Consider the following 26,441-nt stretch of genomic DNA (forward strand, 5'->3'; position numbering starts at 1 on the left):
TTATCATATTTGAGGGTTGAGAAACTCTAATTTCACTGATTCGATTACTAAAAATAAATGTGTTACTAAAAATATGGGTTTGTCTATAACCAAAAGATTTAAAAAAAAATTGTGTTTGAAAGCGAAATGATTATTTTCGATCCATCCCGTTAAATCCTGCAGGAGGATATTCAGGTGTTCCGATTCTCATGACTGCCGGGGTCTGTGTCAATATCCGCCGACGAGCAACGGTAAAAAGAGCCATTTGCGCGGAATAATATCGCGGGGGAATTGTTTTCCGCGATCGTTTGTACTTTTGCGCACGCATTAACGACGCGTCGCGAAAAATCCGCTGGCAAACAGCGCGTCGACGCGTTCCCCAACACACAAGTATTCCAACGTCGCGTCGATAATTACTTGGTTTACGTAATCGCGAATTTAATTAGCACGTTCGCCCGGGATCGTTGAATGCCTTCGTTACGGTGGCGCGACGCGATTTCGACGTATTCGCGATTAAAACAGAGAGAAGCGCTCGTCCCGCGCGTCCCTTTCGAGTTCTATGCGCGATTTATGGCCCTTTGTGCCGTCCGCCGTCCGGCAACAGCATAATTTTCCCCGGGACAAAAATGTCCTCGATAATGTATTTGTGGAAATCGAGTGATTAAAGTTCGGTCGGGACGACCGACCAACAAATTACGTTCGATTACATCGCTCGTCATAAAGTGGTTTTCGGTTGGGAATTTTCGTCCTGCTGGTTTATTAATCCGCTCTAGGTAAAAGTAATGTCCTCCTATCGATGATTTGAATCCAATTACGTATTATGGCAGATCGCTGTTTGGATAATCCAATAACTCTGTCTCTGTCTCGTCGAGAAGTTTATTTCCGCGGAATTATTGATGGAGAATTCTCAATCCGTGGGAATCGAGCGCTAGGCGAATGGAAATTTTATTTAGATACTAATATTGTAACGTGTACTCGTGTATATCGTTTTCTTAAACAATTATCTTCAAAATTTGCTGTTTATGCATTTATGGGAAATTTTAATACTCAAAAAACTACAGAATGCATTTAATATGCAAAAATATAAGAAATATTTAAAGTAAGATACGAATTATTATATCTATGGGTTGAGACAACCCTCTACAAAGCTCCAATTTCATTAATTTTATTAATAAAAATATGAATTTGCATGAAGATCCGCAGTCTAGTTATCACTTTTGTAAACTGTTATATTCACGAAGGCTAAAAAACAGCTAAGTTTGCAGGATACTTAACAGAATACAGTAGCAAGAATTAAATTTGCGTCCCTCTAATTCGTAGCATTGCATAGTTTATTAAGTTTCAAAAAAAAGCTGTCTGCTAAATATGGAAAAAGTCGAAGCTTTTGGAATATTTATCAAAACCGGCAGCTCGTTAATCCAGCGAAGTTTCCGTCGTTCCGAAGCGTATAATTCCCGGAGACTGTCAAAGGAAAATGCTCGTAAGTTCTTCCGTAAGTAGTTTGCTAAATTTTGCAAACTTTTGACACGTACAAGAAACGTTCAGACGAAGCTCATGAAACGTCAGGTTCACGGAGACACCGGGAGAGCTTTCGCGAGTATATCTTGGAACAAGTTCATTCGACACGCGGAACTTCGACGATGCGTCTTCGATGGATGTCTCTCGGTATGAAAATTCAATTTTTTACCTTGCAGTTGTACGCCAAACTAGGACTATTTCTGTTTAAATTAATGCCAGTATGCTATGGAACGAGGAAAAAGCAGAGAGAATATTATCCGTGCGCCAAATTAAAAAAATCTTTTTCTAAATTGAAACTACTATGTAATTTATGGTCGTTTCGAGAAAAACGCGATACGATACGACGTTTGGATACTCCGTTGAAGGAACATCCCCGTCCCCATCCGGAAATCGACAAGAACATCGTGATACGGTAGCAATGTTTCGCCCAGACAGGTGGATGGAGTTGAAGTTTGCTGTCGGCAGAGATTGTACGTGTTTACAGGCAGCCTGTAAGAGGAGGGTCAGCACGAACGAGTAAGAAAATAGATCGCGGAGAGAAGGGAGTAAACGAGAAACAGTAAGAAGTAAGAAGTAAGAAGTAAGAAGTAAGAAGTAAGAAGCAGGAAGTAGGAAGCAAGAAGCAGGGAGTTGACAGACGCTGATCCGGATCCAGTTACCGGCACAGTCGACGTTACAACGAAAAGCAATCCGCCGAATAAAATTGAATCTCGTCGGGAGTCGGGTGTATTTAATGAAAGAGAAGAGAGGAAAAGATCTCACCGTCCGAGATCAAGAGGATCGACCGCATAGAAAAGTGGAGTAGAAGATGAGAGGGGAGAACGGTGGGTGTAGTAAAGGGAGGAAAATAAGTAATCGTCTCCGAGGGAAGACCCCGTCGACGACGAGTACCAGCGTACGAAGGTCCTTTTTCGGCGGGATTTGCTTTCTTCTTGACCCGTTGCCGGCTACCGTCCCCTCCCCCCCGTCGCGGATTCTTTGGTCCTCGAGAGGGCCCTGCAGAAATCCGAAATCGCCCCGGAGACCACTCGAAAATAATCGAATCCAGCGCACGGCTCCTCGAGTGCTCGTATTCCGCCCGTACACGCTTCACCGGCGGTCGACCGGGGGCAAATATTCGAGGGAAAAGTGGCGGATGAAAAGAGAAATATTAGCGCCCGTGAACGATTTGAATGCCGGGCATTGTTCGGTCTTCGCGTCCGGGGAATCACAGGAAATGCCAAAGAGGCCAGTCCACGTCCTGGATGCTCCCGCGACCATTTTCCAACTTCATTTACTCAGACTCTTTCCTCGGCGATAAAGCTGTTTGGAAAAAGCAACGACTTCAATAAATGATTCTGTTTTCCAAGTGTATTTGACGCGTACTATTTCATAAAAGATACTGTTCGTACGCGAGAAGTTGACCAGCGGGACATCAGAGGTTAGAATACTACACTTGCTCCGCCTATTCCCTTTCACTTTCGACGTCTCGGCCAATAACAACGCGCGGTAGGACTGCCAAACCCTAGAGTGGGGGTCCAGGCACCAATCAGACCCGCATTCCTCTCACTAGCCAACTTCTCACCAACCTACAGTACTTTCCTCTTACATTTATCATCAATAACTTTTTTTAAGACCATCTAGAAAGTTTCAAACGATCCAATATACTCTTTTACAGTACCAAATCAACGATATCATTTCCCCAAGTGAAATTCTCCCGCTAAATGATTATTAATCGCGCGGAATTGATAATATTTTCTCGACCTCGCGGGAAACGGCTCGATTTGTGCGTGCTGGGTTTTGATAAAATTTGTTTCGAAAGGGCAGAGCCCCCGCCGCGACTCGTGCAACGCGGCTCGTGGAGGGTCATTCCGTTAATCCCGGAGGGACTTAATTCTGGACCTCCGTAAATCTCGGTTAAGGTTTGTTTGATAGTGTCGGATAGCATCGCCTGCCGGGATTTAACCGAGATACACACCCTCTTCTCTCTTGCCTTCAGCGTGGGCTTCTCGACTTCGCGCTTGTTCTTAAACTCGCAAGTTACCCGTCCCCGGCTGCGTCGACGAAGTTTAATCGATCCTTTGGCCGTGCTCGAGTAACGCGAGCAAATTGATTCCTTTGTCCCGCCGCGCCGTTAACTTTCCCCCCCGCGGGCGTTTATAATTAAAAATCAAGCACCGCGGTTTCATTACAAGCGCCCGGGCATCGGTTACACGGCGATCCAGTTTTCTCGTGTCAATTTGTGGCCGAGCACGCGAAAAGGATCGCTTATTTACGCCTGTCCAGCGAATATTATCCGTGCAAATTTTTTAAATCGATCAAAGCGAGACAAAGATACCGTTTTTTCTGTTTAAATTAACGCCAATACGCCATGGAACCTGAGAAAAATAGAATGAAAATTATTCGTGCAAATATTTTATTTTTAAATTAAAACTGCTATTTAATTCTTCGATAATGCACCAAATATTATCCGTGCAAATTTTTTAAATCAAAGCGAGACAAAGAGACCGTTTTTTCTGTTTAAATTGACGCCAATACGCCATGGAACTTGAGAAAAATAGAACGAAAATTATTCGTTCAAAAATTTTGTATTTAATTCTTCGATAATGTAGCGTAAGCACACATTGCTTGTCAATATATTGCAATATTAATCCCACCACGAACAGTAACCACGGTTCTAAAGCTATCAGAGCAGGGAAATGTATGTTGCAACACCTATTTAGCGGTTTGCTTAAGGTTCAACTCGAAACACATTCAAGTAGGCAACCATATTCGTTCCTACTTAAGTAGACGATTAACGGATGAGAGAATCTATGAACGATTCGATCACACGCTAGAGACACGGGAGGGGCGAAACAAAACAGAGCTTTATGGAAAAGTTTGGGGGCCGGAAACTGAAGTTACTTAAAAACTTTGGTTCGGCGAGCATCGCGTACCGCGTAACGGAGAACATTTTAACAAGATGTCTCCCCGCGAACGAAGAAGCAAAGATTCCTCCGAGAAGTTGGGAACACCAAGGGCAGCTTGTACGATTTATTTAACTTCCCCCTCTCCCCCCACCTTGTGTTCCTTGGCCAGCATCTCGTCGCGCTTTAGCGACTGCTTCCTGGTGTAACTACTTCGCGGACGTAGCAGACTTTTCCGTCTGGCTCGAGTTATTTATCCCGGCAGGGCCCTGAAAGGCCTGTTGCTTCGTTCAGACACAGTTTGACAATGTCGTGGATCGAAATATTCCTTCAATCTATTTCTGACTCTTTGGTAATATTCCGTCGACCATTTTGAGAGTCTGAAGTAGAGTCTCGACGACAGTGAAGAGACTGGAATCGTTCGTTATCCGGACCGCGGTGAAAAAAAAACTTCGAGGAACAGAAATGTCTTCAAAGGCGGAACGAAGTTGCTGTACAATCTATTAGGGCTCGTCATATTGTTCTTGCGGTGGGAAGGGAAAGGACGGGGCGGAATGGAGGGCACGAGTTCAAAGGCAGGAGGAAACGAACCAACGTAGCGTAAAGGGATTTCAATTTCCAATACGATCCGCGAAAAAAGAGGAGAACGGTTGCTCGGAAGACGGAGTCCTCGTCCGCGAAGGAAACGCGATTGCGGGGCACGAATCATCCAGCGTGTTTCGTTCGACGAAATCTGCATCGCGTGGTCGAACGGCGAATGGAAAAATTCCCGGTTTTGTTTAGCGCGCAGCGTGCCGCGGACGCGAGGGAAGAACGGGCCAAAGAGTGATCTAGGGCGGAAAGCGCAAACGAACGTGAAAAGAAATCCGACTAGCTTCCAGGGGTGGCTGTGCATCGCGGAAGACCTACCGTCGTTCGCGGTGGACCGAGCAGGCCAGAAGGTCTGGCTCAAAGGGATTTCCTCTCTTCCAACAATCCTCCGCCTTGCTTCTCCCTCTGCCCACGCATTCTCAAGATTGGTCGATGTCGCTGACTCGATAGCGTGTGCAATAATAGAAACGAGCGTGAAAATCGTAGAACTCCGTTGGAAGGGAGATGAAGGGACAATTTTCTGGTTAAATTAAAGCTAACGTATCGTATAAGGGGAAAAATGTTAACAGTTACACGCTAAGCTTGAGGTTTTCTCTTTTTTATTAACCCTTTGCACTCCGAAGTATATTTAAATCTTGTTACCAGCTGCTCCCAATGCTTTTAAGTGTTTTATTTGAAATTTAAAAAAATATTGTATTTTGTCATTTTTAAGTGTATATCTCTTTGGTGTTTGGACTTGAAAAAATGTCGAGTCACATTCGACATAGGAGTGCAGAGGGTTAAAGTATGTGTGTCGTAGAAGGAGGGAAGAATAGAATGAAAATTATCCCTGCAATTCTTGATCTTGCAATTATGCCCAAATTTCACGTACTTCGAAACTATAAGAATTATTGGCGGACTACGCTGGAATATTCTCAATTCTGTGTAATATTTTCCGATCCAAGGATCGTTTTCTGTATTTCGCGCGAGTGAATTAATGAAATTGACCATCGGGCGTAAGTCGGTGGAACGTTCGTAGTGCGATAAATTGTTGCGCTGGTGGCTGGTATAAACGACCGATGGATCAGCGTGTCAACGGTTTCTCGATGAAAATAGGCTGTCATGCGCGTTCGCGGCACCCAGCGGGGAAACGGTTCAATCGACAAAATGGATTGTCGATAGCTTAATGCGGCTGAAACACGCTTTGTGGATGTAATGCAATTATTTCACGGTGACGCAGAAGTCCGCTCATTAAATCGTGCACGAATCTATGTTAATCGTCGCATTTCTCTGTTATTACGCTGTCAGAGTCACGCTCGAACGCCAGAATTTTAACGATATACCTGCTCGAACGTATTACCTTTGTCCGTGTTACGAAACTATGGCACGATATCTTGAATTTACGAAAATACATTTTTTATGGCACGGATTAAACTTTCGGGCGCAACGTCTGACAGACGATTCGTGATTTACGACTTTATACGCGCAGTGTTTCATAAAACAGGCACTACGTTTCCAATTTTAACTCATCGTTGCATCGTATCGTCGACAATTCTATTACTCGTATCTATTTTTCGACGTTGCGTTCGGAACTCGCGATTAATTCCATGCTAATTGCTGCGTTTTAATAATTATAGTTTGTAAGCAACCTTTAGGTTTGTAATGAATGAGTGCAGTTACATTATGTGAGAGTTTCGATTAAAGGCATTGCTGACTATGTGTGTGTGTTTCGCGTGAAGTATGCATTTAGAAGTTGTTCATTTTATTAGTTAATCGTTTGTTAATAATAATTTAGTTAAAATAAGTATATTATAATAACTATATAAATTTATTAATTTAATATCTATAGTTAATTACAAATATATATCTAGAGTTTGATAATATATAAATATCTATGATTTCATAGAATCGATAGATTACTTATTAATATACAATTCATAATTTATTGATAATAAATTTAATATTTATATGTTACGTTCGAGTCAGCTTTCCGTACAAAAAGGGAAAATATCTAAAATATCTTACAAGTTGTTGTTATTTTCAGGAGTGGAAGCGCCTCCGAGGAACGATTCGGTTCGTTTGGAGCCAGGACCCCTGGTAAACGGCGCTGGTGCGCTTTATGTCGCCGCGACGTGTGCGTGCGCCTTAATATTAGTCGTCGGAAGCGTCGTGAGCGCCTTGTATATTCGCAACAGCAAGGCTCGTATCCAGGAATCGCAGTAAGTGTAATTTTCCACGTATTACCTGAGAATTCTTGGTCATATTCAATTAATTTATTACATCGAACTCGAGTAGCAGTCAAAAAGTTTTATTTTCACGTACAGTGAAGCCTCGATTCTCTCCATGAAATATCGTTCGAACTTTCCACCATGATGGAAAGCTAGAGATTTTTCACCCAAGAAAATTCCGAGATTCAAACATTTTCTAAACGAAGAAGAATCTCAACGATCGTTCTTCGTAATAATAAATATTTGTTCATAATTAATCGACGTTTTACCGTAAATTATGCTCCCTGGATGAAGGGAATCAGACTCGAATGAATCTGATTTTTGACTGTGAAGCGTCGTTTTTGGGCGTTTGTTGGTCGCTGGCTCGTAAGATTCGGCACGGCTGACGTGTTTTCACGTATCGTCAGTCGCGTTCTCAATTCCCGCGAGCAACCGGAGCGAAAAGTCGTGGAAACGCGTTGGCAACCGTCGTGAATCCCCCGTCAGGAACCCACAGGCCGGACCCGGTTTCACCGAAGGGAAGAGACAAAAGGGCGGAGGAAGATTTCTCTACACCCCCGCGGGGTATTCGCGAAGGGGGAGGGATAAGCTGGATAGGAACTCGTCCGCATGAAATATCCTTTCAATAAGCCCCGGTGATCCGTCGGTCGCTTGGCACGGCAGCCGACATTTTATTGCACGGCTACACGCCCCCGTTGAAGAGGACTCCTCCGGGATAGAACCTAAGAAGCAAGATCCGCTGGAAGGGAAACCACTATTCTCTCCTCCCTCGTCCACCCCCCTTTTCTTCCTCCCTCGGCGAGAACCAAGAACACTTGTCTTCTTTGCGGATGTACGCTCGAACCCCGGCTAACTTTAACGCGCGAAATGCTTCCCCTATTTGTACCGATAAACCAAAATGATCGAGTACCTCCATAGACGACTATAGTTCCTAATAAACCCCATTAAACCCTCCACCGTCTTGACAATCCAGACCTTTCGAATATAATCATTTATATTTAGTTGCTTCACTGTTAACGTCCATGTTGCTTGGACGGAGAAAACAAATTTTCCTGTAGACTTTATTTATTTTATCGTTCCAGATCAGCGGCTACGATAATCACGTAGACGTTGCATACATATATACAATGTAATTTACTCTACGCGAAAGCTTGGTATCTTCTTCATCGGCGATCTTATCGTTACTTTATATTCAACAGTCCCTGGACTGCGGAAGTTTGTGCAGCGTATATGCAAAATATTATAAACAAACTATGTTTCAGGTTTTGCATAAATTTCTACAGTCTATTAATAACCTTTCGTTATATTCCATGAGACTTTTAACCATCAATCTATCTAAAACTGCTTAGAAAAAAATTTAATAAAATGAAATGAAAAATCGTGTTTAGAACTTATGGTGGTTGGAAATTTTCAGATGGAATCTCGATTATTTCGGGGCGAAGAGAGCCCCGTTCGTGTGTTACGAGAGAATTTCAGTTTCTTCATCGAGCCCTTACAACCCACTTTATGATGCATACATTATGAACTGCGTCTACTCGAGGAGATCTTGCCCAAAGAGATCCTGGTAAAATAAGATCCAAGACAAAGTTTCGAGAGGGAGGAGGAAACTTTTACCTCCCCCGGCCTTTTTTCTTCCCTTTATTCTACCTTTTATCATCTTTATGCAGACTTGTCATACTCCCTTTGAATATATTAATTCGTCCGGGACTTCCGGCACGCGATTTTATGCACGATTTCCGCGTAAAAGATATAACTCGAGTCCGGTTTATTCTTAATTTCTGTTGTAATTACTGCATTAAACCCCTTGCTCAACGGATCATCCTTCGAAATGGAAATACGCGAATATCATAATATTCGTATGAATAACGTATGAATAACAAAACAGTTTGAAAGAACATCGAGGCAAATAGTGCGCCAAAAAATATTGGAGCGGTCCGTGAAAGGTAAACAAAGCTAGAACAAATATTAATATTTGACAATTCTATATTCTCGTGTTTTCATAGTTTCGAAGATAATATCTATGTTCCAATCTTCGAATAATCAAAATAATCAAACACGAGAATTTTGAATCGTTTTACCCAATCGTGAGCCACCGTTGGAAATAAGTATTACCCGCGAGATATTGCACTCGGAGAACGTTATTCGATTAAAACCCCTTATTAAGTCTAACTCTAATTAAGAGACACTCTGTCGCAATATTCGCATTAAAGCCAAAGTGTACGAGGGATCTACTTAACGACGAGTACAGAATCTCTTGATTCCCTGTGTACATTAATTACACGTTCCCCGGAACCCGAGCCATTTCTGTTCATAACTGTTCGAACGCTTGATAATTCTGAATCGATATAATTACGAAAACGAAATCGAGACACGTGGAACCATAACGTTCCAACATCTCGCGCTTTAAATTGCCTTCGAAGCGGTCGAATCGTCTCTCGACGCAATTAAACCATTTAAATCCTCAAATTACCAGTGGGATCCATTTCTATCTTTCGCGTCCCTGGCTGATGCACTCGGTGCATATAATTGCGTTACTAGAAAATTATTAAAAGAATATTTATTATATTAATAAATTTTACTATGATATTGGAGTCTATTTTCCTCGAAAACGAAACCTGGAATATTACTCTTTCCTTTTGACTTCTATCTTCAGTGAGAACCACCCTTCTTGCTCAGTTGTACCACAAATAACGAAACACCCTGTACATCATTAAATTCAGTAAAAATATACACCTTTATTCCCAAGAAAAATATTAAAATGTCGCAGTAAGGGGATGTGGAGGTTTAATTTTCGTAAATAAATGATGTCTTCGAGAAAATTTTCCCCTTAATTTGTGAGTTACTAGAAGCAACGTAAGGGGTTCGTTTCTCCCTTAAAAGCTGAAATTCCTATAATCAGATTTAGGGTAATCGCCGTTCAGATTGCATGAAAGTGGGCCGAACGATCGAAAATTTTAATATGTCGGTGCTATCGCGAGAAAGAATCTTTATGGCGTGGACATGGGTTGGTTGCAAGTGGCTCCCCGTCCCTCTGTTTTAGGTCGGGTAAGCCACGGCACGGGCCAATTGTCTCTCAAGTGATATATTAGCTCTTTTGAGAGTCTCCAGGCTGATAACGCGCGGGAAAACGAGACTTCTGGATCCTTCTCTGGCCCTTGTTCGTTCCCTCCGGGGGCGAGACTGCAGATTTTACATCCGCTCGCTCGAGTAAACACACAGAGAACATCCTTGCACCCTCGTCCCTGTTACCGCCTCGATCTCGAGGCACAAAGGACGGTTTTGGGGCATAGACGAGGACACGATGCTCTTTGCGGCCGAATGCTCCGTTCGCGTGCTACGATCGAGACGTTTCCCCAAACTCGTTCCTGAATTTTCCATTCGCCATGTTTGCCTTTCTCTGAAACTGAAAAGAAAAACTTGTAATATTTACTAACGCGTGATCTGTGACGATTCAGTTTAAATTAAACAAAAAATCTTTTCACGTGAAATAATTCGTAGCCGATGGCCGTCTGCAGGGGAATCGTTTCTGATATTAAAACGCGCGGAATGTTTGAAATTGTTGGCGCGATACCGCGCGACTGTTTCGCCGGGCTTTTTGGCGGCTCGCGTCTGGTAAATTTACATGCACAAAGCGGCCAATAAACCCGTCGAAATATCGGTACTCGCCATTCCTCGGCGCATTTTGCGCGCGGTATTTCAGTTTTCTCGCCGTTTCACGGCCTCCTCGAGCTCCCATCTCGCCGCTTTCCAGGGCCCTCTCCCGCTCTAATATCGCGCTGCAAAGGGAGAAGAAGACCCTCTTTGAAAATTTTTACCCGCGGGGGCTGAACGGTAATTTCACGCGGTACGAGGACCTTCGACGGAATCGATCAAACGGGATACCGTGGGCGGACGTTATTCGGGGTAACTTCCCGGTATGCGACTTCGAGAAAGAAAAGGGAGATTTTTCGAATTTATGCGAGAGCCCCGTCTCGTCTGGCACCGGAAATGGATAAGTACGATCAGCCAGACGTCTACCCGAACCTGCGGAACTCCTATAATTCGGATATTCAACCGTACCATTTCTCCGCGAGATCAGTCCATGGAACAACTATTTTTCACTTTTCAAACCTTCTAGAAATACGCGTCAAATATGCTACGAGCTAAATTTAACGCGTAGATCGCGTCCATTTAATTTTTCTATCTAAAAGTTTCCTTGTGATTCGTTTCAAAAATTTTTCAGAATTTTTACGAACAAAAATTTATTATATAATTCCAAGTGGAAAGGTTGGTTGAAGATAGGGGTTTGAGGTTCGAGGGAATTGATTTCGAAGATTTATTGGGCCAGCGTGCGATTGAATGCGATTTGGCTGGCGCGTCTGACCAATTACTTACTACTTTCACTTGCACGTCGGACCAGGTCTCGATATTTCTACTTGCGTACTTTGTCTCTTCATTTATCCATGCATTGAATTGCTGCATTGAATTGCTCCGTTTAATTGCAATTTTAATAGCCCTTCGAAAACGTTCGTTATCATCGTCAATAGATAATTATAATCTGTCAAACTATTATATATTAAATTTAGATTAATTTTCGATCCTTCGAGCCAAGATTTTGGATTCCTCCAATGACTATATATATTTTCCAATGTTTCGTTCCCTGTAGAATATACAGAGTGATTTTAGTGGTCGTACCAAGCTTCCTTACAGAATATTTCCAACCTTCTTCGTTTTGCTCAAAGCCTCGGACGTAATTCCTTCGAATAACACGTCGAGCGTTTTTCGCGGGAAACCGTTTCGCGGCTAATACCGCGGCCACGAGATGCAAAAATATTCATAATTTTCAACTCCCCTTAAGCTTTAAAGACTCACTCGCGGCGCATACTTGATTTTCGGTTGAACAAGTTAAAATCACTCGCGAAATACTTTCGTGGGTCTTCGCCGGACTTTTAACCGTCGCGTCTACGCGAATAAGACCGCGGAAGAAAGGGTAATCCCGTACGCGTTACCCAACTGTCCTCCAAAGAAGATGCAAATTTTCGCGGGAACGAAAAAATCCAGGACGCCTTTATAAAGGATAATTTCTCATCGAGAATTATGCGGCCGCGGACCGCAGTTTCGAGTAGTTTCTGAAATATGATCAACGGCCCCCGGTCCTCCCCAACGTCCTCTCGCGCGCTTTTATTACACGGGGAGAGTGCATTCGCTGGTTTTTGTTGAAAGCGCATAATGCTACGCTGCAATGCAACAAATGTCACTCTTCTACGGAAACGCAAACAACCATTTCTTAGGTATTCTGATACGAAGGATGTAATTGTGGATCGTTTCTATGCTCAACTAAACAGAATTTTAAGTCGAGTTGTGCTTAGAAATTAGTCACTTTCCAAATTAGTGTGGAAATCGTTGAGCTCGACGAGAAGCGAGACAGAGAGGCGATTTTCTGGTTAAATTAAAGCTAATGAATCGTAGAACGTGGAGAAAATAGAAAAAATATTATCCTTGCAATTTTGAAATGGACTCCTTTCTAATAGAAATTGTACAAAATTTACTCGACTGGATTTTTGAAAATTTGATAAATATTTATTTCCATTGCATTTCTTCAAATTTCCATCGTTTTATACACCACAATTATGGATGGTTCCAATGTTAAAAAAGGAAATGATTTATCGTGTGAAAGTAACTATTAAATTAGAGTTAAATTAAACCATTGTGTCTTGATGTATCTCGAGCATCGTTGTTAAGAAAACAGCGAAGGACCGATAAGACGGAGGAACGCCGTCGTGGGTGGCGTAACCAGCGAACGCATACCTGTCGCTGGTTATTAGTCATGGTGCAGGGTCGGTGATGCAGCGCGTGTCGTGCATTACAGAAATAATTAACCCCCGTGTATAATCATTACGCGGCTACAGACTCGTCTGTCCTTTCAGGAAAACACTGCCCTGCTGCAGCTATTCAGCGGCAGACACCGGCGGCTTGGCCAGAAGTTCTGTTCTGGTTAGGGTCGACCCACGGCCCGGAAGCGCGAATTCCGGAAGTTACGCGACCATCGCGGACCTGGAGCCACTGTACGCGAGACCCTGCGGTTCCAGAGCGAGTTACTACGCTTCCAGCCATGTGACGCATCTTAGCCAGGTACGGTGGAGAATCATTTCACGCAAACTTCCCCAAGATATTGCATTTAGTACCAGCGGTGAAACACCCGAAGTTCAAACGGGTTTCGAAACACGGGATGTTTGCCAACGCTCAACCGATTACAGCTCACGCGATATCTCTGCTCTCCATTTCGAATTCTAAATCGTCGATCGAAAATATGCCTGGAAGCTTCTATTTTGAATGCAGATCCTCAACCTATTGCTTCTAAACAGTACATTTACAAGAGTGGCGAGAAAACGACGGCCCTGGAAACATGTCGATTGCCAGATCTAAACTGTACAATCTTTCAGAAGATCGAAACTTTGATCTTAGATAATCGTGAACTACATGAATTCAATTTTGTCTTATTATTTAACATTTTTGCTTGAGGATTCTTTAAGTTCCAATGTGGCCCTCCCAAAGTTCTTGCCACCCATATATGCATATGGGCGAGGATAGTAAACAGTGTCTAATGAAAGTACAATAGGTCTTAAAATCGATTCTCTCCATATGAAATTAATTTTTAATATTCGCAAACGTTTAAATTCCCAAGTCTAACAAGGATCTGACAAGAACCTTAAAACTCCACCATATTGAACTCGTTTCTACCAACACCATATCTTTACTATATATTTTCAAATTAAATTTCCAACAAATTACCCAACAAAGTCGCCCAAAACTTGTACAATTATTTTACGATTTTATATTCGCGCTGATATTCCATTCGAACCGCGAGAGTATCAAGAACCGGAGTTATCGAACGAAACGGATCGTTCCAAGTGGTGAAAAAATAAAATCGTGGAGGATTTTTGAAAATGTCGCGACTGTTCGCGATCTCGAGGGCAGTCAGCGAAACAAAGTCGAAGGCAGAGAACACTCGTCTTGCATACCGTGGAATCCGATTTCCTCCTCGTCGTTCGTTCTCTCCCTGGTTCGTCGCAAACTTTCCACCCCCGTCTCCGTTCCGTTGTTCTTTTTTCCTCTTTTCTCCACACCCTGTCGCTTCGTGCGGTATTTCGTGCAAGACGGGAAGCGCGCTCAAAACCTTATCGAATTTGTGGCGGTGGAGGGGGGGACCGCTTTCCACCAACAACTTCCTCGCTCTCTCGCTCTCCCGCGACCCTTTCCAACCCTTCGGCTCTTTATTCAGCTATTCCGGGGACCTGCAACCTCCGAGGCGAACCTACGCTGTCCAGGAGAAACCAGTACACGTGTAACGTCCCCCTCTTGGTCCTTTTTCTTTCTTGTTGCTTTCCTCGACCACTCCCTCTCTTCGAGAAACTTGCGACGTGGACCTTTCTAGTCGAGGAAACGTATGGTTCTTGGTTCGTTGCGTGAGTAATAATAGAGGTCTGGGTTAGCGTTACGGGGCTATATTTTTAACACTGGATCCTCGAGTCGGCGTTTTTAATTCCATTTTTTGTTGAGAATGTTTTGCCCCCTTCGTTGTTCATCGTTCAAAGATACACAGAAAATTGTAAAAAATGTAGGAGTTATATAGTGACTGTAGAAAAAGATTTTAGACTTTACAACGCTATAAAGTTGAAAAAATAAGTGAATTGATGATTTAACGAATTTGTTAATATTGTAATAAGGATCTATACAACCCCTATGTCAAAGAACATTGTTTAAAATGAAAAATATCGGTAGTTAATTATTATTTACGCCTGCGGTGAATATTAAATATTTTTTCAGCTGTCGAAATATAACTTGTATATCGGTAATCCGGTCGATTTACAATTTTCATCGATGGAGAGGAAACTGGCACGGAGAAACGAATATAGAGGGTCGTGCTTTACTTTTTTCCAACCTTTTTACCCTCCTCGTGTTCTCCATTGAAGAACACGATCCCTCTATTCGCCTCTATCGCTGCTTTCGAGCGGAGCACGCCCCGGTCGGTTGATCTTTTCGCTCGCTCGGTATTCAAATTTCAATAGATCGTGCTAAATCGAATACTACCGGCGCAAAAATATTCGTGCAACTGCACAATTCTCCCATTTATTCTGTCTAATTAAAATAAACGAAAAGAATGTATTACCGTTGGGTGTTGTACATTTTCCAGTTAATATATCGACTGCCTTGGTGGTCACCGGTGACCGGCCCTATCAACTTACAAAGCGTTGCAATATTGTTTATAATGGAACAATCCTGATACTTGTAGAATTATAAAACTTCATCAATGAAGCTGTTCTTTTTTTTCTTTCTTAATATATGTTTATTCACACGTTGATCGCCACGGTGGTCACCGGTGACCGACACTTTGATTTTAAGTGTTGCTTAACGCTGCTTTAATTAGGAATGCTGTAATTGAATCATCGAATATTCCTATGTTTTACACTGTGAGGCAACCATCCTCATTTTTTTTCTTAATATATGTTTATTCACGTGTTGATTACCACGGTGGTCACCGGTGACCGACACTTTGATCTTACGCGTTGCTTAACCCTGCTTTAATTAGGAATTCTGTAAAGTAACACACCATTGAATCATCGAATATTCCTATGTTTTACACTGTGATTTTAACAAATGTCGAATACATCCTTAAACGTGAAAAACTAGCGTTTCAGTCAACGTGTTAACGATAGAAATTTTATATTCAGCAATTACATTTAAATTAAAGACAATTCTGATATAAAAATATTCAGAAATAACTCGAGTTGATAAAATGAATGCATTCTTGAAATGAAAATACCAATGAATATACCTAATAACGCCTTCTTCGAGGGGATGAGAAACACAAAGATCACGAAAATATGGAATAAATATGACCATGTGGCTTTGTCGAATAAAGTGAGACCGGCCACGAAACTGATCGTTCCACGTTAATTCCCCCGGGAAAAAAGAAATGGTGCGTGATATCACCTGGGCTGAAGGCATTCAAAGACGAAGTCGAGGCAGGGGAGGTTACACACGCGGTTACCTTCCTCCTTCTGGGCAACCCTCCGCAAAACCATAGAGTAAGAGGGAGGCTGAAAGGCGGAGGGAAGGAAGAGGGGTAACTGGGAGTGAGTCCTGTGATTGTTTCGGCTTTGATCTTGGATCAATTTACCGGGTATACGCGTATGCTTGAACCCTTCGCGGCGTCGTCTGAAACGCCACCCTCGAGCCGGGCGGACTCCGTGCACCGACACGGAGAAACACACGGACCCGAAGTGTTTATACAAACGCAAACCACGCACGTCAAGACGCGAGCTGGGGCTGATCTTAAAATGTTTGCGCAGACTCTAAGAGCTTGCGGTTCTAATCGCGCCCGACAATATTACTTGGAGACTTTCACCCTGTGCCCGACGATTAGATGAATTATATTCTTGATAAACCTTTTGGGGTTGTTCGAATTACTGATCAAATCGATCGTTTAATTATTGACTAGTATTAACGTCTATTGCGAGGGTGATTAACTGTTATTATTATGCATTTATGAGTGAGGGACAGAATGCACTTAATATGCAAAAATATTAGAAATAGGTAAGATACGAATTATTGTGTTTAGGGGTTGAAACAATCATCTACATTTCTTTGATTCTATTAATGAAAATTAACGAATTGCATCGTAATGCATACTTTTATAATAGAAACTTAGTAATATTAATTCTTCAATATTTATGATACAAGCTAGAAAGGGGATGTGATTTAATGTAAAAAACTAAGTCTGAAACGAAGAATAAAATTTGTTCGTACCGTGCTTGGTTTTGCAGATAAATGAATACGAATTAATTGGCGCGTCCGACCATTCGTCGTTTTTTCTACTTGCGCGTCTGACCATTCGTAGTTCTTTCTACTAGCGCTGAGGAAACTCGATTCTCTCGAAAAACGAAGCCCAGTACGAACGAATTTTATACCAAAACAGACATTGTTACGTCTGTATATTTTTTATCAGCAATATCAGCTTGTATAAACGTAACCACAAATTTTACGGAAACTTGGCTATCGCTGTTGCTACGTTTCATCCCTTCTTGCTCGTTTTCGCGTCGCCTTCGAACTCACCCAGTCATGTAATCCGGGAACGTCTTATCCCTCCTGTAAAACGATACGCTTGAGATCCCATTGCTGAAGAAGAAGTCATTACTGTTCCTGTCTACCGGAGATCTTCAGCGCCGAGAACAAACGCGTTTCGCTCCTGATTTTCCCGATAGACGCCCAACGCCGTCCATTCTGTCGCCAAAACGAGACGTCTCCTGGTTTCGAAGGCTCTCGAAAATAGCACTTCGTTGAAAACAAATTTTGAATCTTTTTGGTTAGACGACAATCGTTATTTACGACTGAAATGTTTGATGTTTTGTGTCGACAACACGATATACTCAAGCGTCTGCAGGAATTGTTTCGAGACCTTATTTCTAGATAAGAAATAAGGTCTGACGATTAATTCATGTAAAATATGGCTACGTTCTAGAAAGCGTAGTTTTAAATTATTTAAACAACTCGTGCTCCTGTTCACAGAAGTTCTAGAGGGAATTATGGAATAGTATATATTCTGTAACAGGGATAGCATTAACAAGCTCTACACATATTTCGCACGCTATAATCTAAGGACTAATGGATCGAACTGCTGAAAGACTATATTCTAGAGCACGTTAACGTTAACAACCGATCACCCTGGACTGAAGATTAAACCTAGAGAACAGGGTACGACGACCTTTTCAACGCACCACGTATGTTTAAACTCCCACGCCGCACCGTACGAACCAGTCGAACGTGGCTCGTTTCTAAATCGATTCTAAACAGTGTTCTTGCTCCCAAAATGAAGCAGACTGTGCTAAGAATATCGCTTAATTGGACTTTCGATATTTTTCTGGTCGAATCAAATATTGGAATTTTAGACAATTAAAAATGTTAGTTTTGGGTCGTAAAGTTGTACCTTTTAATGTTAAATAAATACATAAAAATACCAGAACGTCGAGTAACGAAATTTCTGTTGGATCGAAAGTGGAGCCAAGTAGTGTTGGTCGTTGAAGGTTTAATGGATTCCCGTCTGTCGTCGATCTTGGTCCACGAACGGTTCAATCGAGTTAAATCGAAAACTGTATTATTAATTCCGTGGATCGCGTGGAAAGTTGACGGTGGATCGGCTCTTAGCGCGCCGCTGGGGGTCCGGTTGTCCCGAAAATGAAGCTTTTAAAGTGCCCGGCCCGGTAAAACAAACGGTCGGTGTTTGACGAGACCCTCTCGCTAAATAAATCGAATTGCTGGTTCGTGCGCATCCGGCAAAAAGTTCGTTCCCGGCGCCGTTAAATCAATAGCGCGATTGTGATTGTATAAAAGCGATTCGTCAGTCTACATTCATTACAACAAAAACATTCGACGCCGGTTGGATTTCGCTCCCCCCATTCATTTTACGCGGCAATTACGAATCTGTTTCTTCTGCTTCTCATTTTTTTATTTTCCGTCTTCTTTTTTAACTAGTGCCAACGCGCGTCGTTAATTATGCAACGAACGTTGCCACGATCGCCCGGGGGCGGAGGAGGGCAGCTTTATTTTTCCGTCTGTCGACGAACGATAGCGTTGTAATCAATGGCGGCGAACAAACACTCGTCGAACGATAGCGATCGACATCGAGTCGCATTTATTAGTCATTTTCTGTTACCGCGGTTGGCGCTTAGCGTTTTAGTTACTATTTCCATAGTTCTTCAAAGCTACAAAGAACCCTCTGTTTACAATATAAGATAATTGAAATTAAATATTCTGTTTTCTGGAAATTTATTTAAATGGACGTTTTTATCGTTCGAAATTCTTGGTATTATATTGTCAATTATTTTATAAATTTTTCGATTAAACTCTCACAATCAGAAAAGACTCTCTAAGAATAGCTCGTTTGAGTAGGAATATTTTTTAATTTTAAAAAATAACATCAGTGAAAATGTCGAATTGTTCCCGACGCTTGTATCAACGAACGTAGTGACAAGAATCAAAGGTTGAGAGGAACAAGATGGATTCTCGCGAAGGGAGAAGAGAAATGAGAAACGGGAGAAAAAACGTACTAGAGGAAGGTAGGCGTCGACGACGAAAGCCGGGAAACGCAGAGCGGGGGAAGAAAAGCTGCTTGAAAACGGAGGTTTTTTTTTTACGACAGCGTAAATAAGTACGGCGTTGAAAATCGCCTGCGTAATAATTACAGTGTCCGATAAGCCGTGGTATTAGCATTTGCATTCTCACCAAATGCTACTGTAATCCTTGCTTGCATGTTCTCGAATCGGTTCCGCTCGCTTCCATGCGTTCAAAGAGGGTACATGGCTTCAACCCTTTTGTATCTTAAACCCGAGACCTCGCGTGTGCATTAGCTTAAAAGGGAACTTGAATTTTAATAAATTGTTTCGCCTTTTTCTGAAAATTCTGCATAGCTTTAGAGATATAAGTATTCTTCTATTAGAAACCTTTATAAATATCAAATTTTGAGGAATGGTTTGTTCGTTGAATCTCAATACTCCCATAATTATAAATTCTAAAGTTTTTAGAAATTAAAGGTACCTGAAATTTGTATTTTTATTCAGAAATATCTTCCAAGTTTAATAACAGTGAAGATCTCGACGCGTATTCCTTTAGGATCGTCAAAGGGAAACAATAGTCAAGTTTCAGGTCTGTCAAATACGGTTTCACAAACTTGTACCAGGAAATATTAGTTTAGATGACGCACCGCGTTCCGGAGCGATCAAAGGCAATAGATAAATATGATTTACGAACAGCAATTGCCGTAAATCGTCCTATCGCTACTAGATAGCTCTCAATTAAGTTTAACGTTTCCCAAACATATATCGCTGAATCGCTTGTATCGACCAAGTTTCGCATTTACTCTACGAAGAAAATAATTTTCTCTTCGTTATTTACCTAATATATATTCTTATACCTGGAGTCATCTCACCAGGTTTATTTATTTTTTTAAAACCAAACATTATACGTTCTTAGTTTTCACCTTATAATTATAATTGAATATGAATTTATTAGCTTTATAAATATATTTTTGTATTTTGTATTTAGCTGTCCTTGACCGTCGTATTTCATTTCCGGGCGTTAATGCGTTTCGCGGACTGATTTTCGGGGGCTGAGATTTTTTTCTCCGTAGGATCTTGTGCGCGTGCGCGAGAAGCAGGGGACGCGCACGGAGAGCGACGCGTACGCGTAGGCGCGTGCAAATAGAATGGGAGGGGCTGTAGGCAAAACTCCGGAAAATTGAAATTAATGAATAACCGAGCCTTTTGCTGGCTCCCGCTTCGAAGGCTTTCCCCCCGCAGCTTCCCAGACGCGGGAACCGGCGGAAAACCGACGAGGAACAAAGGGGAACAACGCCGCCACGACGAGAACGACGGAAGCGGTAGCTGGAAGGAGGAGAGGAGAGGGTTCTTGGTGGTCCTTTTTTTCTCTTCTCGTCCTTCGGGGACCTCGCGGAGAGCTCCTTCGCTCGTCGTCCTGTTGCAGGCGACAAATACTTTTTTAATGAGTTCCCCCCACCCTACGAAGTTTATAAATTATGCACAGACCGAGTGTGTGCGTGACGATTCGGCTGCACAAACTCTAACTCTGCTAGCAAGTTGAGATATTTGATACTTTTGAGACACTAGGTGATCGAATCGAGGAGCGTATATGTATCAATAAGTGCTCGATCGAGTGCTTGTGAGAGAGACAAGTTGAACGTGGCCCTCTGCTGACGAGCACAGGAAGTATCGCCACAATAACGATTAATGTTTTACGGTGTATGAAATTCTTTTCTCGAAGGACATGATTTACATCTAGAAGTCTTAACCAACCGTTGGTGAATTATTTGATGATTCTTATGGTGTTTACAAGCGTTTATTTCGATGCATCGATATTGTATCCTGTTAATTTCTAGTCGACCGATCCGTGCGAGAAGGCCAGGGCGCTAGCTGTGTCGAGGTCGGCATTATACTGTCGCAATCTCGTGCAGGAGGGCACGTTCGGCCGCGTTTACAAAGGCACAATGGAGCTGGCTGGCCGGGAACAGGAAGTCATCATAAAGACAGTGACAGGTATTTCGACATCACTCTATATGTATATGGAACTTAATTAAAATTATAAAAATTCTAGTCTCCGGAAATTGCATCCAAAGTATGTTATTTGACTCCTGTGACTCCCATATAACTGTATTAGTGATTTGTTTAATGCAGTTCAAATGTAATAAACTATCGTTTAAACACAGACGAGGTATACGAATAGACCTTTCACCTTATAGACTTTCGCGATCCAATCTGACTGCCATACTTACCTGAAAATTCAGAGATGATTTCAACGTCCTCTTCTCATAGATGGCGGTCAGTTTAGAAACTATTCACTGAATTAGTATATTTATAGACAGACAGCTGTAGTGTATACGTAAATACATGTATGTTGACTATGGGGAGGGGATTGAAATTCATTACTAAATCTATTGGTAACCTTGCGAGTAGCACGAAAATGGTTTCGAGATCCCATAAAAATGAGTCGAAAAAATACAATGGGTCTAAAGTCTGCTCGTATACCTCGTCTGCGGTTTAAATAATAACTACATTCCCGCGCTGCAAAAGACTGCGTCACTACCTACGATAAAACGTCCAAGTTTGCCGAGAAATGGTTTCCCTTCGTCGACGCTAGATAGCGCCTCGGCCATGTGTGCTCGAGAATATTATTAATATAAAAACATATTGCATACACTTGCAACGAATGCATAAATGTATTTTAAGATACCGTTATAAGATGGTTCACGAGCGTGGGTTGTAAACCCTGCACCTATATTTTATTCATCAATTGAGTCATTATAATTCTTATATACCTCGTAATTGGATCTATTTGATTTTATTAATGAATACAATACAATGTATGCAAAGCATTAAGTGATACTTGAAGGGGCGAGGAAGAATCGGTAATAATATCGATAGTAATCGATTACAAATACTCGACGCGCCATCTAGCGTCGAAGACAGCCAACTATCTCGACAAACTTGAACGCTCCTAGATGACGGCGTAAGCGTTCGTATATCAGCGCATTCTTTTTTGTTATAAACATAAACCATAGACTCTTTATTAAATAGACCGACGTATATAATCTCAAATTAATGTATATTAGGCTTAATACGATATGAAACTATGCTACGGTTCAGTCGCGTGGAACCGATTCGGTCGAAATCGGCCATGCAGAACGGAAACTGATGTGTTCGGTCGCGTGGAACCGATGCAAACTGTAGGGATCGGTCATGCGAAACGAAAATCGTCATGTTCGAACACGCGTTTACAGATTTTAGTGGTTCAAATTGACTGTAAGTCGCGCGATGAGCAAACTAATTCGTGACACCAACTTCCATAATATGCATGGTCTATGCACATCAAATTAATTACGATCGCAAAGGACTTGAAAAAGGTTTCGATCGAAGCTCTGTCGTTAGTTCGAGTGTTTCCCGCGCGCAAGGGGGCGGAAGTCACGTCGAACTGACGCGGTATATTTGAAATTTCAGAAGTGGCGTCGACTTATCAGGCCTCTTTGCTGGTGGTGGAGGGCTCGCAATTGGCGGGGTTAGTGCACGCAAACATAGCTTCGCTAGCAGCCGCCTGCCTGGACAGTTCCTGCCCGTTATTGGCGTACATGAGTACGACTGGCGAGCTGAATTTAAAGTTGTACCTCACCGACGGGAACCACCATCCTGTGACCAGGGATCTCGTGCACGTTGGCGCGCAGGTTGCCAGGGCAGGGGCATTCATGCACGGTCGAGGGCTTCTACACAGGTGATTACCTTTATCTCTCCACGCGGTGCACTTGACCGAATCAATTGGACTGCTTCCTGGAGGAAAGAGTCTAGTCGAGCAATTTTTCAGCAAATATTCGATCGTTGGAATCGTGGTTGAAACGCATCAAAACTTTATTCAATCTAAATACCAAGGATAATATAATTTAGAATATTCAGACACATCCACTCGTACAGTCCTGCAACTTTATTTTTTTTTCTCTATATCGAGGTCCTAAGTTCGTAGTTTGAGTTTGGTAATTAAATTTTTGTATAATTATGAATTTTTGTATGGATTTTTCAGGGACATCGCTGCCAGAAATTGCCTGATCGAGCCATGCAGTCTTCGCGTGCGATTAGCCGACACTGCATTGGCGCGAGACCTTTTCCCTCAGGATTACCATTGTCTGGGCGATAACGAAAACAGACCCATTCGTTGGATGGCCTTGGAAACACTCCAGCACAATCAGTACAGCACGGCAACGGACGTGGTACGGTCATAATTTTTACCGAGCCCCAATAAAGTTTTGACACTTTACTATCTGCCAGGGACAACGACCGATCGGATTCCAATAAAATTCGGTGACAAACGCGGCTATTCGCCATACGGAATCGACGCGTGGGCGCAATCCATCAGATTTTCACGCGTGACGCTTTACCGAATTGCTCGGGACCGGATCGATGCCCTAAGCACGGTCCAAACAATGATTAACACGATCATTGCCAGATCAAAACCATACAATATTCCGCAAGATTAGAATTTTGATTTTAGACCAACTACTTTGTTACTTTCGCAAGCTAACATTCACAAATCCTTTCCAAATTTATTGCTCTCGACATCTCAACTTCAGAATGAATTTTTCTTAAATTTATTAAACATCAAAAACGAATTTTCAAGGATAATCGATAGGTGGGCAAACTCGACGAAATTAAAAAATTTCAAATCATTCCGGAAAAATTATTTTTAGTTGGAGGGGTCTATTACAATCATTTTTGGTGAATAGACATACCCCCGAAATCTTACGCACTTTCGAGAAAAAAATTTCGGAAGGTGGACCAATTTTGCGACGAAATTAAAAAATTTCAAATCATTCTGGAAAAATTATTTTTAGTTGGAAGAGTCTATTACAATCATTTTTGGTGAATAGACATATCCCAGAAATCCTACGCACTTTCGAGAAAAAAATTCCGGAATGTGGACCAATTTTGCGACGAAATTAAAAAATTTCAAATCATTCTGGAAAAATTATTTTTAGTTGGAAGAGTCTATTACAATCATTTTTGGTGAATAGACATATCCCAGAAATCCTACGCACTTTCGAGAAAAAAATTCCGGAATGTGGACCAATTTTGCGACGAAATTAAAAAATTTCAAATCATTCTGGAAAAATTATTTTTAGTTGCAGGTGTCTATTACAATCATTTTTTGTGAATAGACATACCCCCGAAATCCTACACACTTTCGAGAAAAAAATTCGAGTAGAAGCAGAAATTTTTTGACGAAATTAAAAAATTTCAAATCATTCTGAAAAAATTATTTTTATTTACAGAGGTCTATTACAATCATTTTTGGTGAATAGACATACCCACGAATTCCTACTCACTTTCGAGAAAAAAAATTCTTTAGCAAAAATACAATCTGTGCCCAGAAATGTTTTATAAATTCCTTTACTCACTTTAGAGTGTCTTTTCTATTTCCCTACGTTTAAGGATTCTTTGTTATTTTTTTACATGTCACACGAGGGTTTATTTTGAGAAAAAAAGAAGAGATGACTGCCTTACTGATGAGTTTTTTAATATTTTCAGTGGTCGTTTGGCGTGTTTCTGTGGGAGCTGGCGACTCTGGGTCAGCAACCGTACGTCGAAGTGGACCCGTTCGAAATGATGGCGTGTCTTCGCGATGGCTATCGATTGGTCCAACCTAGACCGTGCCCCGACGAACTTTTCGCCGTGATGGCCGTCTGTTGGCTAGGTCTTTCCAGGGACCGACCGACCATGCCTCAGCTTCTCGCCTACTTGCAAGACTTCCACGACGCCCTCGGCGGATTCATATAAACAAAAACGTTCCGCGATGTTCCATAAAATGTACTAACTATTAAGCGTTCGAACGACGTTGCGTGAAATGTTTACGAAACGACAAACAACTCCAGAGAAGAAGAGAGACTCTCGACAACCGGATTATCCGAACCAACGAATGCAACGAGGAGAAAAACACTTTCGTAAAGTGTCACGAGCACGCGTTGTTCCGGTGGTCCCGGTATAACGAACGTAGAAACCCTAAAAAAGTCACACGAAACCGAGAAGAGAAGAAAAGCACTGCCCATTTGCGATTATATTGATTGTAGGCGACAATACTCGACGCGTTTCGTTTTCGAAATTCCGTTTCGAGGGCATCGGAGAATCAAAACAAGGGAAGATCGACGCGAATGCATCCGTCCATAGCAGTTAACCAAAGAGGGGGGGAAAAAAAGAAACACTTTGAAGCGCACAACGTTTTTTTATAGCTTTGACAGGTAAACGCGTACGCGGCTGGAAATCGCGACGACGCCCGCGACGCTGCAACCGACGCTGCTGCTCGCGCGTACCGGGCTGGCATTCCCCAGGCGTGTCTCGAGAACGCTTTTTCAGAACACGCGAAACAGAAAACGAAAGAGAGTACCTCTGCTTGCAAAGTGTAAAGCTGACGCGATCGTGAGTTGAGAATCTTAAGTGAAAATGTATTTCTCCTTATCAAAAATACTCTTGTAACTTTCCATGCATGGACCGTAAAATATCCTGATTATCGGAGCTTCGAAATCGTGTGAAAAATTTCTGAAAGCTTGCTCGAGATTCTTAACACGGTAGCAGTTTGCTTGTGCAAGCATCGATGTCACTTTGGACACCTGGAAAAGGCGACGAAAAATTTCTATAGCAATAAACGTTCTGCCTTCTATTCTAAAGTCCGTGCATCGCCATCCGTGTTACGTAATAGTTTTAAAAGAGCTATCGAATGTTTGTCCACCGTAAAATGACAATTTTGTAATTATCGAGAATATTGTTCGGAACGAAAATCGCGAAGATTTCCAAACAGGTTCGATAGTTTTTTAAAAAGAGATTTCCAAACGTCTGTCAATTCGTAGAGCCCCGATCTAAGCTGGATCCTTTGATTCGACGTTGGCTCGGTGATTTCGATCGAATCGACGATCACTTTCGACGAGTTCCGAGCCACTTCCTGCCCACCTGACCGCGCGAAAGGCTGTTTAATAGTTATTTAGCGACGAATCACGAAGGTGATCCGTAAGTGGAACGACGGAGAGAGCAAAATCAAAGCTCGGAACACGTAGAAATCTTTATTGTCGTGTCTGACCTTCGGTAGGCATATGCTGTTGCGTAAATGGGCGGTCGAACTGTACGTACTCATAGTTATGTATCTATTAGCCACACCGCGCAAGTCACTTTAAATATCCACG

At 42.1% G+C, this 26,441-nt stretch overlaps 1 protein-coding gene across 1 annotated transcript in view; it reads left to right on the plus strand.

Annotated features, from left to right (window-relative positions):
* Positions 1-26,112, plus strand: part of LOC122400273 (tyrosine-protein kinase Drl-like) — a 90,951-nt gene extending 64,839 nt beyond the window's left edge. Inside the window, exons 4-9 of the mRNA XM_043401643.1 lie at positions 6,997-7,171; positions 13,087-13,291; positions 21,111-21,267; positions 22,726-22,993; positions 23,297-23,483; positions 24,799-26,112. Coding sequence (XP_043257578.1) covers positions 6,997-7,171; positions 13,087-13,291; positions 21,111-21,267; positions 22,726-22,993; positions 23,297-23,483; positions 24,799-25,047 — 1,241 coding nt within the window. The 3' untranslated portion in view covers positions 25,048-26,112. The remainder of the gene's footprint in view (positions 1-6,996; positions 7,172-13,086; positions 13,292-21,110; positions 21,268-22,725; positions 22,994-23,296; positions 23,484-24,798) is intronic.
* Positions 26,113-26,441: the final 329 nt, after the last annotated feature.

Source organism: Colletes gigas, unplaced genomic scaffold (genome assembly GCF_013123115.1).
Source record: "Colletes gigas isolate AHSC1104 unplaced genomic scaffold, ASM1312311v1 Colletes_gigas_Sc00002, whole genome shotgun sequence".
NCBI classification, from domain to species: Eukaryota; Metazoa; Arthropoda; class Insecta; order Hymenoptera; family Colletidae; genus Colletes; species Colletes gigas.